The following is an 18,418-nucleotide window of genomic DNA, read 5'->3' as shown; positions in this document are numbered from 1 at the left end:
GGTCATTGAACCTGAAGAAAAAAATATAGCGCTCTGAATGTTTTATCATGTACTTGACCAGCTAATTTTATAAAATAAAATTACATTCTTTTTGACTCGCGAGCGTAAATATAAATTTAAATTGTTCGAAAGGATACTAATGCAATGCTTAACTTATTTCCAAAATAGGTACCTCCAAAAACTGCGAGTGACATAATAACTAGGTACTTACTGCACAAAAGGCTTTTAGTAAATACTAAACAGCTGTACATCTAGATAGCTTTTAAACCCTGAAAGCTTACTTCAAGAGGCGGTAAAGACGCATAAGCACTGAAAGCTAATAGATACATTTTCGAATGCAATGCTTTGTTTATAGCGATACATTTTTATTTTGAAGTTATCATTATAGTAAATGTTGTTTTCATTAAAGCACTGACGATCTATGATTAGTTATAGGATATCTAAATTTCAAAAAGCTCTCAAGTCTGATCTTAGTCTGATGTTATTTCCAAAGAAAATCGATCAAGCTAGCTCTTTTTTTCCCGGCTCAGTGTGTTCATACCGGTTTAAATAAGATACGTGTAGGTAATTATTATTTTCACTCTTCATCAAAATTAGAGTCGTAAGGAATAAGGATTGTGATTTACTAAGGTAAAATCACGGAATACTTAATAGTAGTTAGCTAGTAAAACAAAATCATAAAATGTAGATATCGACATGTGAATGTAATGTAAATACATATATTGTAGCCTGTAGGTCTATGGTTAAAAAAAGCTTTAACATAGCTAGGTAGTAGGTACTATTTAGCATGCTGTAGGATGTCTTTTGGTGCAAGAACGCGCGTGTATACCTATATTTTCGTGTGTCTTATTTTTTATTTCCGAGAATTCGTTTAAATTACGTAGAAAATAAGAACAAGAATAAAGTGTGCTTCAAAAGCTTTGTAGGTAACAAACGTAATGAATATATCGGAAGAAGATTTATATAAAATAAACTCAAGAGAACTCAAGTACTTAATTTAAATTAAAATGTAGTCACACGTACCTTCTGATTAATACTCGACATAATATAATTTATGAAAATTCTATGAATAGCTGGTTACTTTTTATCGATTGAGTTGAAAAGGTCATTTTATCATTTCTTATTTTACAATGTGCAATTTATCAAAATAATCATATAGAGCTTTCGTCGTGTATTATCCGTAATAGTCTATCGTGAAAATATTTTTCATTCTATTGGTGTATGCGTTAGTGCAAGCCAGTCACTACAGGGGTATGCGTGGGTGCAGGGAGCGGGGGCGGGAAATCAATAAATTCTGCGCACGCGATCAACGTCACCCCCAGGCCATAGGGTGGAATAACTATTAATAGATATCTTCATAAATCCACATACATATTATGCAATCGTGTTTAAATTCGGCGAATAATTTTTGCTGTAAGTTATCACTTATCAACTTGCTGCAGTTCTACTATAAGTACGTAATTTATTTTTGTATGTTAGTAAGTACCTATATCTACTGTTTTAAATTAAATATTCGATGTGTTTTAGCATTGTACAAAGAACAACGCGTTACATTACTTGAAATACTTAGCACAAATTTTTACAGGTTTAGTCGATTCAGAAATTAGCGCAAACAAATTCAATTTGACGATATTGTCACAGTATTACAATATAGGAAATATTGTAATACTGTGATATTGTCGTCTTGCGAAGGTACCGGAAAAGCAGTGATTGAAGGTAATTTATTTATAGATATGTATTTATCATATTAATTTGATATGGATTAAACATATTTTTTTGTTTTTCTATAATAATTAGACATTAGATTACTAATGTGTTAAATTGGAAGTAATTTATAAGTAATTTATATTCTATGTATAGCATCTAGAGAATTTTAATTTATCCCAAATTTTCTCGAAACAGCCGAGCGAGTCACAGCGAGTATTATAATCACTACATAGTATAAAACAAAGTCGCTTTCCCTGTCCCTATGTCCCTATGTCCCTATGTCCCTATGTCCCTTTGTACGCTTAAATCTTTGAAACTACGCAACGGATTTTGATGCGGTTTTTTTTAATAGATAGAGTGATTCAAGAGGAAGGTTTATATGTATAATAACATCCATTAAATAGTGGAGAAGTACTGTTATTTTTGAGGTTTCTAATGTGATGTCGTAAAAAATTACATGTTTTCCGCTTATATTGCAAACGCAGGCTGAACCCTACGAGTTTTATCAAAATAATGTACTAAGTATTATACACATTGAAAAGGTCTACAGAAAAGTCCGCGATGGTATATGTCTATCTCTTATGGATAACCCACAATAACTTTTTTTTGTCATTTACTTTTTACGACAAATAATGGCTAATTTTCGATGCGATTTTAACCAATACAGCATTAATTCTTAACCAATTAAATACCTTGAATACATTGTTCATTTAATATAGATCTATATGGCCCTTTACACCGTATGATTTAAGTGAATATTTTCGAAGATATTACAGATTTAAAAATTGCGGGACGTAGCGTTTGCGGCCGCGGCGGTACCGGCCGCGGCGCGGCTGGCCGGCAGCAGGCCGCTATGTTTTTATATAGGTACAACGTTCACAGTTTTTCTGTAGTGTATTTAGTATCAGCATTGCACCCGTGCGAAGCCGGGGCGGGTCGCTAGTAAATAATAATGGTGTGTAACTACAGGGTCTACAGATTAGTCATTAGAGGCATGTTCGAGTATTTCTCTTTACGGCATGAGGGTTCCGTAAAATAGGAACTTACATAAGTTAGGTTTTTAATGCAAAAAGGAACCCTAAAAACAGTCCCCATGGTATACCGTTTAGGGCAGACACATATCCTCTTTTTGTTTTTAGCCAGATAGTAATGTCACTTTCCTCTTAGATAAGGCCAAGAATCAAACCCAGGATCCTTCGATCGTGTGAAAGTTCGAAGTGTAGAAACACTTAAGTAATTCAACTTTACCGTGACGGCTCATAAAGTAAAACACGATAAGAATGTTAAAGCAGAACCTAAAAGCGTTTTGATTTATTAAAAGAAAATCATTTATATCTTTCACAGATCATTTTCCTGTTAATCAATAATCGAAACATAAAAATATCCAACTTATTGCTAAAGCTCAAGTTCCTACAACATAGAGTAGGTAGGTGCTTTTCCATCACAAACGGTCAAATAAAACGTCTAGAGTGGATTGCAAAACTTTCATAGTTCTTGTGTGGCAATGAGTAACCTTTCAGGTTTCACCACTTCACCTATTGTCGTCGAGGCGGAGTGTGAGGTGAAGTGGTGAGGGTGGTATTTTTGGCTTTTGCTATCATTCCACTTACGAAAATACTATTGCCGTTTCACTGTTCTGGTATAAAATAATTAATTATAAATATGATACATAATTGATGTCAATATGCATACGAAAAGCTTGTATAGTAATTAAAGATCTGATATTAATCCCGCCTTACATTCAAAATATGTATGCTTTTGTTGAACGAATTTAGAAATTAAACAAAACCCGTAAAATTAAAAAGATATATAATAAAATATGTTCAGACAATATTATAATAATTTCTTTATAGACTTTCATAACTAGTTATGAAAATATGATAATATTTAACTAAGAAACATTTTTGTTAATGAACGTTATTTTTTTGACAGTATGTTGACAAGCTTGAAGCTACATCTACAAATTGACATTGACATATTAACACATCGCCTCGATCACTTGTTGTCGCCTGTCGGCGTGAGGATTTATTTATTTTTAACTGAATAATCAACAAAAATGAATAACCCAACAAAATCTACTTCACTGTCCAGTGATTTAAATAGCTTCATATATGGAGTTTCAAGAAAAAACTTTCAAAATGCTCCAGAACTGACAAAAACTGGCATATCTTTGCTGAAATCCTTCCCAGCAGCTAGAGATGCCGTTTTAGAATATTTTGCGATGGTTTTTCATGATGCTGTTAATATTTCAGTGAACCAAGTTGATTTTGAAGTAAGTATTTTGCCATACACATAATTTGTACCTAAGTATTTGACATCATAGATGAAATCATTACTTATTTACCTTCACTTGAAATTAGCTAGTTTTACACTGAATACTCAATGATTATTCAAATGTATAAGCATTAAGTGTTATATTTTTTGAATATACAATTGGGAATTCTTTAGTATCTTGAGGCACATTATTATACTAAGTTTTGTTTTTAAACTCATTATATTAATTTGGAGAATCTGAAGCTATTTACTTTATTTGTTTCAGGTTGATTCAAACACCAATGGATCCTTAGAAGCTGTTAGTATGATTGGCCCAGAACTATGTAGTCTTGGTGAATCTTGGGCCCCTTTTGTAGCTCCCTGGTGCATTACCTTGATTATGGATATTGCTACAGACAAAGCTAATTTACCAAGTAAGTTATGTCAGTTCTAATTCCAGTACTATTCTAGAAGAATTCCAATATACAAAATAGAAATGTTTATCCATGTCTACAGTCTTCATCCATACTAATATTATAAATGCGAAAGTAACTCTGTCTGTCTGTCTGTTACTCAATCACGCCTAAACTACTGAACCAATTTGCATGAAATTTTGTATGGAGATATTTTGATACCCGAGAAAGGACATAGGCTACCTTTTATTGCGAAATATGTACCACGGGCGAAGCCGGGGTGGACCACTAGTTTCAAATAAATTTGTAAGTTTTTCCTGATGTGGTTATGCTTTTGTATTAAATTTGTCTGTATATTATGGTGTAGTGTTATATTTTTGATGACCTCTTTCAGACTCAACTCTACAAAACACAGAGCCAGTAAGGATATTACTTGATATAACAACACAGAATCTGATGCTTCTCAACTCAGAAGAAAGAGCAAAGTGCATTGATATGATGTTAGGTAAGAATTCTGTTTAATGATATGAATTCTAGCTAGTTGAATAAGAGAAAACTTTAAATTAAAAGCCTTGGGGAATAAAAAAGGTTTTTTGCATCGGGAATATTGACATCAGGAGCATCATGAGGAGCATAAAATTTATGCAGGAATAATAGTATATAAATGAGGAGGGTCGGAACAAAAACCGATAAACGACATGCTGTATTTTTTTTTCTTTTTTGTAATTTCGATGCTTTTGCATAATTTTACATGATAAGCTTATTGAATCTGTTCTAAAGCCGATGAATCTAGTAGAAAAATGCGCTTCAAGTTAAATGATCTATACAGATACCGATAAATCCACTGATGAGGTAAAAGAAAATTGATATCTTAACAGAAACCGATAAATCCTACATAAATTTGATAGATTTTTATAAGGTTGAGACAAAAACCGATATATCAATTTTTTATTTTTAATTATTTAATTCCTCATATACTTAGTTTTAACCAAAAATGTTAATGGTTTTTTCACATAGCGATAAATCCTTAGTTGATTTTTTCAAAAAACGATAAATCCGGATAGTCTAAGCAAAAACCGCTATATCCATTTTTTTTTATTTTTTTTTTCGTTTATTACTTCACACACGAATCTGTTGTTTTGGCCACCAAACAATGTTGCTAATGTTGATATATTAAGATTTTCTACTCTCTTTTACCTAAAAAAACAAAGAAATAAAACGTTTTTTCCGATTTGTCAAAAATCTTAGAAAGTGGATTTAGCGGTTTTTGTTCCGAAGCTCCTCAAATAACAAAATCAATAATTTTATATATTCTACCATACAAGAATGACACATACCACAACAAAACAAGTACATACTATAAAATACTAAGTATATAACACCCCAACAACCTGTGTAAAAAGTGAAGTCCCATGTCCCCTAGTGGGTTAAGGGGCAGATGCATTATACATCTGTTTCACTGATCGATTTTCTTTTGGGACAAGTAGGTGATCAGCCTGCAGTGTTTTGCCAGACCAAGACATTTTTTTTTCTTCGTCTCCACCGGGAATCGAACCCAGGGCCACTCGGTGCTACGCTCACGCGTCAACCACTGTACCAAGGAGGTAGCCAACAACCTGACGAGTTGCTAAAAAACTAACATTACACATTGAGGTATTATGATAGAGAGGACACCACAAACAAAATCTGTGCGACAAGCGCGGCGGCGCGGGGCGGCTAGTGAGTCATACAATATGCAAATATTCTGCTTATTATTACTTATAAATAAAAACCAATCAATGTAACAAATAAATATTGTTTATCATATTAAAAAAATATGAATAAACTTATCAATTAAAACCAATCAATGTAACAATAAAAAATGGTTTGAGACGATTGACTCTAACTCGTGTTAGAAAAAGTGTAGTAGCGATGGCCTCTCTAGTACGTAGTACATAGTAACTCAATGACATTACATTTTCACAGGTTGCCGCGCGTGTTCCTGGGCAGTGGGGTGGGTGGGTCGCGCGGAGCCCGGTCTCGTAGCACCAAGAGCACTAGCGCTAGGCGCAGAAGCAGCTAGAGCTGTGCTCGCTCATTTGGCGAACCACCCGCCGGCGTTGTTGCATGTTCGAGCTGCGCTCGTTGATTTGTTTCAAGTAAGTGTGTTTAAGTTAGGAATTTAAGTAAAAATAATAAACACAATTTGTTATCACTTTCAATCAAAACTTGGCAAATTATCATCATGCAAGATATTACATACAGTATAAAACACCTATCTTGCATAAATGTATACACATACAACAAACACTAATTATTTATAAATATTTAAAATAATAGCTTCCTTATTTATTTTCAGGAAGCAATAAAAGAAGATCCAAAATCAGATAAAAAGAGAGATGTGATCCCATACTTATTAAATCTGGCTTCAAAGTCTGATATCGTACTAAAAGCTCTCATTCAGGACATAGAAACAACTTGTAAGTAATAGACATTTACTATTTTTTTACCTAACTATAACAGAAGAATTGAAGAGTAATGTTTATTTCCTTGTAATTTTGGAAAAATAGTGAACAAATTAAGATTTAAATGCAGTCTGGATTTTTGATATTTCCATGTTTACTGCAAATATCTTACAATTAGATGGGGGGATAATTTTAAATATTTGTTTTATATCTATACCTACATAATATAAATTACATAAACTTTGACAAATAAAGTAACTCTTAGGGCCGATTTTTCAATGCTTGGATAAAACTTATTCGTCGAATAATGTATAAAACTACCATTTTAAAAACGTATTCTAATTGTCCGTATTTGACAGTTTACGTGACATTTTAATATCATCGTGTAATACTTTATTGGACGGATAAGTTTTATCCAAGCATTGAAAAATCGGCCCTTAGTAGAATAAAAAAAAAATAAATGACAGACAAAAACTTAACTAACTAAATTTTATTTTATAGTGACAGACGCAGTAATGGATAGACTATATACAATATGCTCGATATACCGTCACAGTGGTTCATGGGAGGGGGTCGGGCCAGCGTCATTGGTGACTTTGTTGTTACGTACCGATGTTCACTGTTTTATGATGCTGCTGAAATATGCGCAGACTAATTTGTTTTGTAGGCATTTGTTGGGTGAGATTTTAGTTTCTTTTATTTAAAATAAGTAATATTATAAATTTATAAAGAATAGAAAAAATTCGATCACGAGGCGGGACTCGAACCCGCATTCTTTCGCGCCATTCCGGGGCGGATGCCTGACCAATTCAGCCACTCGTGACCCGCCAGAGCAATCGAATTTTTTCTATTCTTTATAAATTTATATTTAAAAAGCATTTGAATGCCATAAAACCAAAAAATATCAATTTCAATAAGTAATATTGTTTTATTGAGATAAAAATGTTTCGAAATTGTTGTTAATTGAATTGATTGATTAAATTGTGATAAAGTTTAAACGAAAACGCGTATCAAAGCAATGCAATCGTAAAATTGTCTAAATCAATGAATACTTAAAAATTTTATTATTTTACCCTCAAATAATATAGAAATTTTAAAATAGTCTACCTGGAGTTTCTAAAACGAACATATTCCTCTTGAATTTTTAAATCCAGTTTTAATTTCCTTATTATAATATGCCAACTATGTACATATTATGTTTTTAGAATACCTTTTACAAAAACTAGAATTTGAAGTAATGTCTCCTGAACGGCCAATTCCGTTATTAACAAGTACTGCAGAAGAAATAAATATTGTAAGAGAAAAGCTATTAGTGGGAAATCAGTTGGAACAGTATTCTATAGCTAGAATACTCATTTTAGTCTGTAAGTATTGAAGAATGATTTTATATAAGCCTTTTATTAATTAACTATGGCTGAAAAATGGATTGTATTATAATTTTAATTGTATATGACACTGTATTCAATAATAACACATCATATCATTGTATTTGTTAATAAATTAAAAATGTTATTTCAAGTATTTATTAAGTGATTACTTTATAGTGCAATGTTTATAATCTTGGTGTTCTACAGGGTACTGTACTAGGTCCTCATAAACAGAATAAAGATAATTTTTTATACTAGATTTTTTTTAATTTGCTATCAATACAAAACAAGTTAATTCTTTTAGGTTACATTCAACCATCCGAATTCGTCACTACAATCAGTTACCTCCTCCAATATTCCCGAAACGACACAACATTATCGCTCCTTGTTCGTATAATATCTGGTACAATAACAATGCATACACCAAACGATTCCACGGATTTAAATATGGATACGGAAAGATACCAGAATTTCATCAAAACAGGAGTCGAATATGCGTTACGGGATTCTATGCTCTCTGACGAACAGATTAAGAAGTGTTTCGTTGTGAACGAACACGAAATGTCGATCGACCAGAAGACGTATATGCATCATATTTGTTTGAATATCACTAAATTGTTGAGGTTCGTATATGTATCGAGTATATTAATAATGTTTATTTTTATGTTCACACTGTATTTGTTTTAACTTTAGAAAAAAATTGAAACTCCTTAATTTTGACATTGACCATAATTTTATTTCACCTTTACTAAAGTGTAAATGACGGAAAAAAAAGGTGAAACAATGATTTAAGATGCTAAATTTGGCAATTTTCGTCTCGTAAAGTGAACGAACTTTATTCATATGTAACCAAAAACCTTTTTTTTTACACCAAATTTACACTATTAAAATTTTTCCTATACTTTCACACAGGTGGGAGAACTCAAACCGCGTGTCAGCGTTGCGCACACGCAGTATATGCCGCGCGGTTGAAGCGAATTTATATCGTATTGGTGACGCATTGCAACACTACGCGTCGTTGCTGCGCGCGCGCACGCCCTGCACTATGGCAACATTGTATGAAATGCCCACTTGTCATGCTATTGCGCAGGTAAAAAAAAAAGAGCGTGTATGCCGAGCACACGTGTCAGAAGTGAAACTTCTTTGGCAAGATTCAAAGATACCAAAATTGTCGCCTCACTCCATGACGTGATGGTATTGCCATGACGCGACCTTGAAATTTTATTCTCAACGCGTCTAAAAAGTTTCACTTCAAAATACTCATTTGATTTATATTACGTTTTATTAAAATAATCAAATCACAAAGGTTGTTTTCTCATTAATAATGTACAGGAAAGCATGCTTTTAATGTAACAAAGTCAGTCGGTCCTTATTTAAGTGGTAAATTTCAGGTATTGGATAAAGTCGATCTATCTGGAACGAAATCTCCTCCTCCTAGTGTTGAAGTCATTTTGAAAGTTGTTCAAGCGGTAGTTAAATACTTCTTCAGATGTTTACATGAAAAAGGTAAGTTTTAAGAATGTTACTCAAACTTCGAATGTGTAATGAGATTTATTAAAACGCTAAGAACTAAGAATGATTTTCTAAAATAAGACGCTGATTTCTCTTATTGTGTTAAATGTACAGCTACAATGTTGTTATTATTTTCAAATTCTTAGTCAGAGCGTTATTTAAGGCGACAATTTCTGTTACTTTTGACCTATACTAACAGCTACAACAGCAATATGAAAATGAAAATGTTTTATTCTAGTTTGTTTATCTATTTTCATACTCAACTAGCGGTCCGCCCCGGCTTCGCCCGTGGTACATAATATTTACGTTTTCTCTACATAAGAACCATCCTCGTACTTCAAGGAATATAATAAAAAAAGAATTATCGAAATCGGTTCAGCCGTTCTTGTGTTATGCGCTTACCAACACATTTTGCGATTCATTTTTATTTATAAAGAAGATAAAGAAAAGTCAACATTATTTACTTGCTCTTTTTCTTAAAAAATTCAATTTAACATGTATGTGTGTACAATACATGTCCGAATATACCCATTATCTTAATTACAATAAAATAAATATATCACTTACCTGCACTATTTAACACAATATTTCTCACAGAAAAATAAAATTTCAGACCTAATGGCTAAACTCCGCGGCGTTCAGTCCGCCAGTCGGTTACTCCGGAAACTCTGTATTCACAGCAAGCTAGCTCGTGCGATCGCGTTACGGGATCTCTTAGAAACTGCCATGTTCAGGGAAGACAGGATTTTCGGCAGTAAACCTGTTATACCGAATTTATTGGCCGCTTCGAAGGAGTGGACTAATGATGATTTATTGATTTATATGAATCAGAAACATGTGAGTATTGTTTACTTTATACTGAACCTTATTTTTATTACAGTCACAATTTTTTTTTCACAATTTATTACAATATACAATTTATATTCATGTAAAAGATAGAAAAAGGCTACTAAAACAAAGTCAGAAAGTCCTTTTTATACAAGCCATAAATTATTTCCTCCATTTAGCTTTGAAACTAATGCAGTTTCGTACTTATATCATTCCTTTGAGTTTTTTATTGAGTCTGAAGTGAAATTTCTCTGGAAAGATTCAAAGATACCAATATCGTCGCCTTAACTCCATCACGTGACGGTATTGCCATGACGTGACCTTGAAATTTTACTCTCAACGCGCATATTTATTATTTATTTTATCCAGGGTCCAATAACGCAATTAACTCAAAGCCACACCTCAGTATTCCACGCTGGTATAATAGGCAAGGGAGTGAGGAAGCAAGGCAGTCAAGATGACAACGAAATACCACCTATATTGACTACTAATAATGAACTCTTGATGGGAGCTTTGATGTCTTGTATGGTAAGTTACGTTACTATTGAATTTAGGTGCTAAGATATAATGTAGTCTGGGTTAGAACTGGCTTATTTTAATATGACTTACAAGCTGTGGCTTGTTGATAAAAGATTAACGTCATAAAACATATGACCCGTAAAGGGTCCAGGCTCGAAGGACCAAACAGAAATGTTTTTGAATTGAAAACTTCTTTAGCGGCGTTGAGCACTTTTTCTGTAATGGGTATAAAATCTTAAACTCGCGTCAGGACACGTGACCTGATCGAAAAAGCCTAAGACGGATGGATATCAAACATGCTCAACGTTAATAATCAAGTTTTCACTTCTGCCGGCACTCCCGGAGTGCAACCCGTCTATTTTTTTTTAAACAGTTGATTGATAATAATGATGAATAACTATGTCACACACACACCCCGAGTGTTTTACAGGACCCTCGAAAACGTGTTATTCCAAACTCAGTAACGACGAAATTTAACTGTGATGAAATATCATCGTGTAAAGCATATTTATTATTTACTACAACACAAAGTATATACAAAAACTGTAACAATACTTATTATTTAGACATTTTTTATCATTAGGATGGCAACAGCGGCATTGTTGAAGGAGCAACGTCAGTTTCCTTACTATTAGTGGAGTTAGTGTCGCCAGATGTGATGTATAATGGCTTACCGTGGCCTGATGAAGATTTTACTAAGGTATGTATGGATAGATAAATATGTAAGTATAGGCAAAATAAAAAATCTTCGAAAAAACTTGATTTTTGAAACAGAAGTAGAACAACACAGGAGGAAGAGAGTTATTAGAATGCGAATTTTCCCCAGAATAAAGTTATATTTTTTTAGCTTATCATAAACTATTATTTTCATGATATTATTTCGATTTTATACACAAAAAAAAACTTGCAATAAAACAAAATAATTTTATTAAAATTACTGCAAATAAAACGAACTGTACCGTTTTGCAATAAACAACAGGAAAAATGAGACAGAAGCACCAATACGCGCAACAATTAATATAAAAATAAGAACTCTTACAACTAAGCAATAAAGTTCAATTCAGCTCGTAAGCGCTCCGTGTCTAATGTGATTTTCACCTAAACATTGACTCGCTTCTAACACGTCACTTTGTCCCTGTCTGGTAGTAGTAGTAACGTCCTAGCTTTCCGATAAAATAGTTTTGTTTTTATATTTTATTTTATAAATCTAAGGGCCGATTTTTCAATCCTTGGTTAAAATTTATCCGTCCAATAAAGTACACACGAACATTTTAAAATGTCGCCTGTAAACTGTCATATACGGACAATTAGATAACATTTTTGAAATGGTACTTTAATACGTTATTCGATGAATAAGTTTTACCAAGTATTGAAAAATCAGCCCTTAAGGGTGCGTATAAAGCAAAATTACCAATCTTCTATTAGATGATACGTGTAATATTCAAGACCAAATCTAAAAAATAAAATATATATCAAACTAGATGATATGTTCAACGATTCTGTTCAATCAAAAACATAAAATATTAAAATTGACTCGATAAAAAAAAATCACCAAGTTAGCTCTAATTTTCACACTTTTACGTTTTCTACTTGACATGGTAATACTTATTATGATTTTTTTTTCATAAACAATTATATTAAAACATTTGCAAGATATTTGTCAGAGCATTTTGTGTAATTACTTTTAGTTTTGGTTTTATCTGCGATAAACCACTTTTATCGTGACAAAACCAAACGTTTATCTCGAGAAAAAAAGAGCGCCAAAAGTGGTTTATCGCAGATAAAATCAAAACTTAAAGTAATTACACAAAATGCTCTGACAAATATCTTGCAAATGTTTTAATATAATTGTTTATGAAAAAAAAATCATAATAAGTATTACCATGTCAAGTAGAAAACGTAAAAGTGTGAAAATTAGAGCTAACTTGGTGATTTTTTTTTATCGAGTCAATTTTAATATTTTATGTTTTTGATTGAACAGAATCGTTGAACATATCATCTAGTTTGATATATATTTTATTTTTTAGATTTGGTCTTGAATATTACACGTATCATCTAATAGAAGATTGGTAATTTTGCTTTATACGCACCCTTAATCCCTTTTTTTGGGTGTGCATGTTAATCGTGTATAGTAAAGTGAATTAATTCGGTACGAACAGCAAGTGAGCATAGAGCGCGAGCTGTACATGCGCGGCGCAGTGGAGCGGTGCGCGGTGGCGCGGGCTGCGCTGCGGCGCGTGGCGCTGGCCCGCCCCGCGCTGTGCCTGGCGTCCGCGCTGCTGCGGGCCTCGGCGGCCACGCTGCTGCACAGGCTGCGGGCGCACTTGGGTCAGTGTTGTGTGTTGTGTGTTGCGGCGCGTGGCGCTGGCCCGCCCCGCGCTGTGCCTGGCGTCCGCGCTGCTGCGGGCCTCGGCCGCCACGCTGCTGCACAGGCTGCGGGCGCACTTGGGTCAGTGTTGTGTGTTGTGTGTTGCGGCGCGTGGCGCTGGCCCGCCCCGCGCTGTGCCTGGCGTCCGCGCTGCTGCGGGCCTCGGCCGCCACGCTGCTGCACAGGCTGCGGGCGCACTTGGGTCAGTGTTGTGTGTTGTGTGTTGCGGCGCGTGGCGCTGGCCCGCCCCGCGCTGTGCCTGGCGTCCGCGCTGCTGCGGGCCTCGGCCGCCACGCTGCTGCACAGGCTGCGGGCGCACTTGGGTCAGTGTTGTGTGTTGTGTGTTGCGGCGCGTGGCGCTGGCCCGCCCCGCGCTGTGCCTGGCGTCCGCGCTGCTGCGGGCCTCGGCCGCCACGCTGCTGCACAGGCTGCGGGCGCACTTGGGTCAGTGTTGTGTGTTGTGTGTTGCGGCGCGTGGCGCTGGCCCGCCCCGCGCTGTGCCTGGCGTCCGCGCTGCTGCGGGCCTCGGCCGCCACGCTGCTGCACAGGCTGCGGGCGCACTTGGGTCAGTGTTGTGTGTTGTGTGTTGCGGCGCGTGGCGCTGGCCCGCCCCGCGCTGTGCCTGGCGTCCGCGCTGCTGCGGGCCTCGGCCGCCACGCTGCTGCACAGGCTGCGGGCGCACTTGGGTCAGTGTTGTGTGTTGCAAGTTGCATTTTTGGGAACTTTAAAAATGATTTTTTTTTAATTGTGTGATAGGGAAGCGCTTGACCACGATCTCGCCTGATGGTAAGCTGAGATGTGGCCTATGATGGAGCGCGCTTCCCTAGAAGGTACCCGTTCACTCTTCGCTTGAAGACCCCCATCTCAACTCTACCTATATCAAAAGTTCCCGACATATAATTTATAAAGAATAGAAAAATTCGATCGAGAGGCGGGCGAGATTTTTCTATTCTTTTTTAAATCTTAAATCTATATTTATAAAGCATTTGAATTCTATAAAACCAGAAATATCAAATTCAAGTTCCCGACATGTACAATCGGGGTCTTACTGGCCGACCAAGAAAGGGACTGGTCGATTATCCTCCCTTTTTCGTTGAAGGAAATAAAATTTATTTCCTACACACATCTTCTTATATATAAAAATGAATCGCAAAATGTGTTGGTAAGCGCATAACTCGAGAACGGCTGAACCGATTTCGATAATTCTTTTTTTATTATATTCCTTGAAGTACGAGGATGGTTTTTATGTAGAGAAAACGAAAATATGTACCACGGGCGAAGCCGGGGCGGACCGCTAGTGTCTAGATAAATATACACCTTACCTATTTTTAAAAATTACACTTCAAACGAGAAATGAATTCAAAGCTTGTAATTTTCAAATTTCATTTACCTACTTTTAAAATAAATACACTTCAAACTATGAGAAAAGTGAATTCATTGCTCGTTTTCATAATTTATAATCCCATTTGTTTTCAGATCGGCATACACAATCACCAGAGTTGGCGCGCGAATTGTCCGCGTTGACAGAACTGCTGTCAATAATGACACTTGGACAATTGTTGCCACACCCACTGAGTCACATGTTAGAATTGGCGCCAGAATTGACAGCTAGTGAGGTTAGTTAGGATATTTTATTACAGAATTTTATATAATTGTTGGCCTAAGAAAATTTTGTTTTAAGCTATTGCATAGCTACTATCGTGGGCCTTGAGCGTAGGGGACCGAATCCAGAAATTCCGTAACGAAAAAAAACCTCACACTCCCCACTCCGACGGGCACGGAGGTGTGGCTGAAGTGAAGGCATGCTATGCAATAGCTTTACCGCGGCAATCCCCAAGTGCAACCCGTCTTTTTTTTATATTAAAGGATAAAATTGTTAAGAAGCCTCGAGTAAAATGATTGTTTTTTTTCTAGCTTGTTCAAGTATTGCGAGATTGTTTATGGAACTACACGAGGGATCACGTGCCGTCGCCTGCATTATTTACTTGTGATGCTACAGGTATGCATAAAGAAATCCCTAAATCATTTTTTTATGATAAGTGCCTATTTAATAAAATAATCATAACAGATTAAAATGATTACTCTATTTGTTTAAATAGTTTTAGAATTCTTACAGTCTACAACTCTAGAATTAGTGTTATTGGATAGAAAACTAAATTTTTATATTTAACTAATTTTTATAATTTACTAAATTGTTATTCACAGGTCTTCATTGGCGGGATCCCTCAACATGCAAGCCTCCTACCTCATACACGGATACGTTTCGTATTATTATACAAAAAAGAATATCAAAATTAGGTCATATGTATCCAATAATGTTCTTAAATCTCGAAAAAGATGCCTAATTAAGTCATCACTTTTGTAAATATTGTAATTAGTAGTTTAAGTAATAAAGTGCCTGTAATTAGTACTTCTATTTTGTTTTATTTACTCTTCTTGATTTACAATTAATTTTAAAGTTGAATCTTAAAATATGGAAATATTAATTTTTTCATAACAGCCTACTAAGCTACTTTGACTTTTGAGTTGTATTTCATACTAGCATTGCCCGCGACTTTGATCGCATGTGCGTTGCTTAAAATTCAAATCAAATTCTCCAAAATGAGAATAATTAATTAATTAAATAGTAATATTTGCATGAAATCGGACAACGGTCTTCCACAATTTTATTTTTTGTATTGATTGTGACTTCGAGATCGGTTTTGGATTTACAATTCGAAAGCGAGCGAAGCCACGGGCTTAACTACTATAAATTGTACCACCTATAGGTAAACCAGAATCTGATGGCAATTAGGGAAATCAAAATTTTGAGTGTGCAACCCTAGGGAAAATGGACTGAACGATTTTGATACTGCATATTTTTTATTTTGTCCTCAATATCATTAGTCACATTAAACAAGTGGATAATACTGTATTTAATAATGAGATATCCACGTAATATTATGTAGGTACTTATTACATGTATAATATACATATTACTTTTCTAAAGGTAATACATAATATTATGTATTTACACATACCTATATTTGAATATATGTATATCATACATATATTCAAATATAGGTATTAATGGGTATAAATGTAATGTATAATATGTAATTATAGGTTTTTATAGTGGGAGTCGAGCATTGCTTCGGCACGAAATGGGTCAAGCTCGCACCGGGGAAGTTACCACACCCTCACAGAAAACCGGCGTGAAATGGTGGCATATTAACAGTATGCTACCGTGTTTCGTACGGTGAGTGAGGGGTCCGGAGACCCAAAAACAACCCCCAAATATGAACGCGGTATTATCAGGCAGAATACCCCAGGAGGGTACCGGCACCTGCGGTGCCGGAGAATCCCTCCCGCAGCGCCTGCGCTGCGGCAGCCCGTCGTATTCTGGGGCGGGCATAATTCCGCTCGGTCATGTGCCAAGGGGTTCGCAGAGCAAGCGAAGAAAATCACCCCCCTCCACTCTCACGGTGGACTTTTGTAACATCCGGGGGCTGCACACTAATTTAAACGCCGTCCACTACCATCTTGAGACGGCTAAGCCGGCCTTGCTCTTCCTGACTGAGACTCAGATATCAACTCCGGCCGACGTATCTTATCTCACATACCCTGGTTTTAAGCTGGAGCATACTTTTGCACCGCGTGCCGGGGTATGCGCATACGTTAGGGAGGATATCTGTTGTCGACGTCTTGGCACCCTTGAAGGTGAGGATCTGTCCATTATCTGGCTGCATATTGACTGCGGCGACCACCCTCGCGTCTATGTTTGCCTGTACAGATCCCACAGCGGGAATACTGGTACCGACCGTTTATTTGAGCACATCCAAGAGATGATCGACACTTTGCTTGTACAGTTCCCTTCTGCAGAGCTTGTGGTTTTAGGCGATTTCAATGCCCACCACGTTGAATGGCTCGGGTCGCGTACAACTGACCACGCGGGACGAACTGTGCACGATTTTGCTCTAGCCTATGGCCTAACACAGCTGGTTTCATCGCCTACGCGAATACCGGATGTGGAGGGCCATACTCCCTCTCTTCTGGATCTTCTGCTGACCACACACCCCGAAAACTATCAGGTCTCCGTCGTGGCCCCACTGGGGTCATCAGACCATTGCCTGATACGGAGTGTGGTGCCACTTATGGGTTCGAAACAGCAGACACCTGCAGCTCGACGCCGTGTGTGGCACTACAGGTCGGCAGACTGGGACGGAATGCGTGGTTTTTTCGCTTCCTACCCATGGGGGCCTGTTTGCTTCTCCTCGGAAGATCCCAACGCTTGTGCTGAGTCTGTCACTGACGTGGTGCTGCAGGGTATGGAACTATTTGTGCCATACTCTGTTGTGCCCGTCGGTGGCAGATCCAAGCCTTGGTTTGGACGTTCCTGTAACATGGCGTCTCGCCAGAAACAGGAACTTTTTCAAGCCTGGGTTGCAGCAACGGCGTGTCGCGATCCAAGCGCTGGTCTCATCAGGAAGAAGTACAACTCTGCCTCCAGATCCTACAAGAGAGAAATCGCTAGGGCTAAATCTAGTTACATTGGTGCACTTGGCGATAGACTGACGCGACTTCCTTCGGGAACACGGGCGTTTTGGTCCCTCGCCAAGGCCATCCAAGGTAACTTCTGTCGTTCATCCTTTCCACCTTTGCACAAGGACGAAGACTCTCTGGCCCATTCCGCTAAAGAGAAAGCCGAACTCTTGGGCGCTCTCTTTGCTAGGAACTCGACTCTTGATGACAGGGGAAAGACACCGCCGACCATCCCGCGGTGTAACCATTCAATGGCGGATATACGTTTCACACAACGTGCCGTTCGAAATGCTCTCTTTTCCCTTGACATCCATAAGTCGTCAGGGCCGGATGGAGTCTCCCCTATTGTGCTTAGGACATGTGCTCCTGAGTTGGCACCGGTTGTAACGCGTCTTTTTCGGCTTTCTTACGCCAAAGGCATTGTTCCGAATTCGTGGAAGACTGCTCTTGTCCACCCAATCCCTAAAAAAGGCGATCGCTCAAATC

At 36.9% G+C, this 18,418-nt stretch overlaps 1 protein-coding gene across 1 annotated transcript; it reads left to right on the top strand.

Annotated features, from left to right (window-relative positions):
- The first annotated feature begins 3,681 nt into the window (after positions 1-3,681).
- Positions 3,682-15,813, top strand: omd (integrator complex subunit 5 omd). The gene is made up of 17 exons (XM_089701119.1): positions 3,682-3,979; positions 4,247-4,394; positions 4,768-4,878; positions 6,339-6,511; positions 6,712-6,832; positions 7,319-7,495; positions 8,023-8,181; positions 8,489-8,807; positions 9,097-9,274; positions 9,576-9,690; positions 10,310-10,533; positions 10,894-11,052; positions 11,627-11,743; positions 13,203-14,097; positions 14,888-15,027; positions 15,326-15,410; positions 15,617-15,813. Exons 1-17 carry the CDS (start codon positions 3,764-3,766, stop codon positions 15,754-15,756), a joined length of 3,477 nt encoding a protein of 1,158 aa, XP_089557245.1. The 5' UTR covers positions 3,682-3,763; the 3' UTR covers positions 15,757-15,813.
- Positions 15,814-18,418: the final 2,605 nt, after the last annotated feature.

This window comes from Colias philodice, chromosome 11 (genome assembly GCF_061535455.1).
Source record: "Colias philodice isolate Cphi_HAF_F1 chromosome 11, ilColPhil1 Martin Lab GWU primary, whole genome shotgun sequence".
Taxonomy (NCBI): Eukaryota; Metazoa; Arthropoda; class Insecta; order Lepidoptera; family Pieridae; genus Colias; species Colias philodice.
This window is presented reverse-complemented; position numbering and strand designations above follow the sequence as displayed.

Bases quoted from the DNA above. Each gene is read 5' to 3' on its own strand.
- omd (XM_089701119.1), top strand. From the start codon at position 3,764: ATGAATAACCCAACAAAATCTACTTCACTGTCCAGTGATTTAAATAGC. The intron at 7,496-8,022 runs GTGAGATTTTAG...TTATGTTTTTAG, and splicing joins GTTTTGTAGGCATTTGTTGG to AATACCTTTTACAAAAACTA. The intron at 11,053-11,626 runs GTAAGTTACGTT...TTTTATCATTAG, and splicing joins GAGCTTTGATGTCTTGTATG to GATGGCAACAGCGGCATTGT.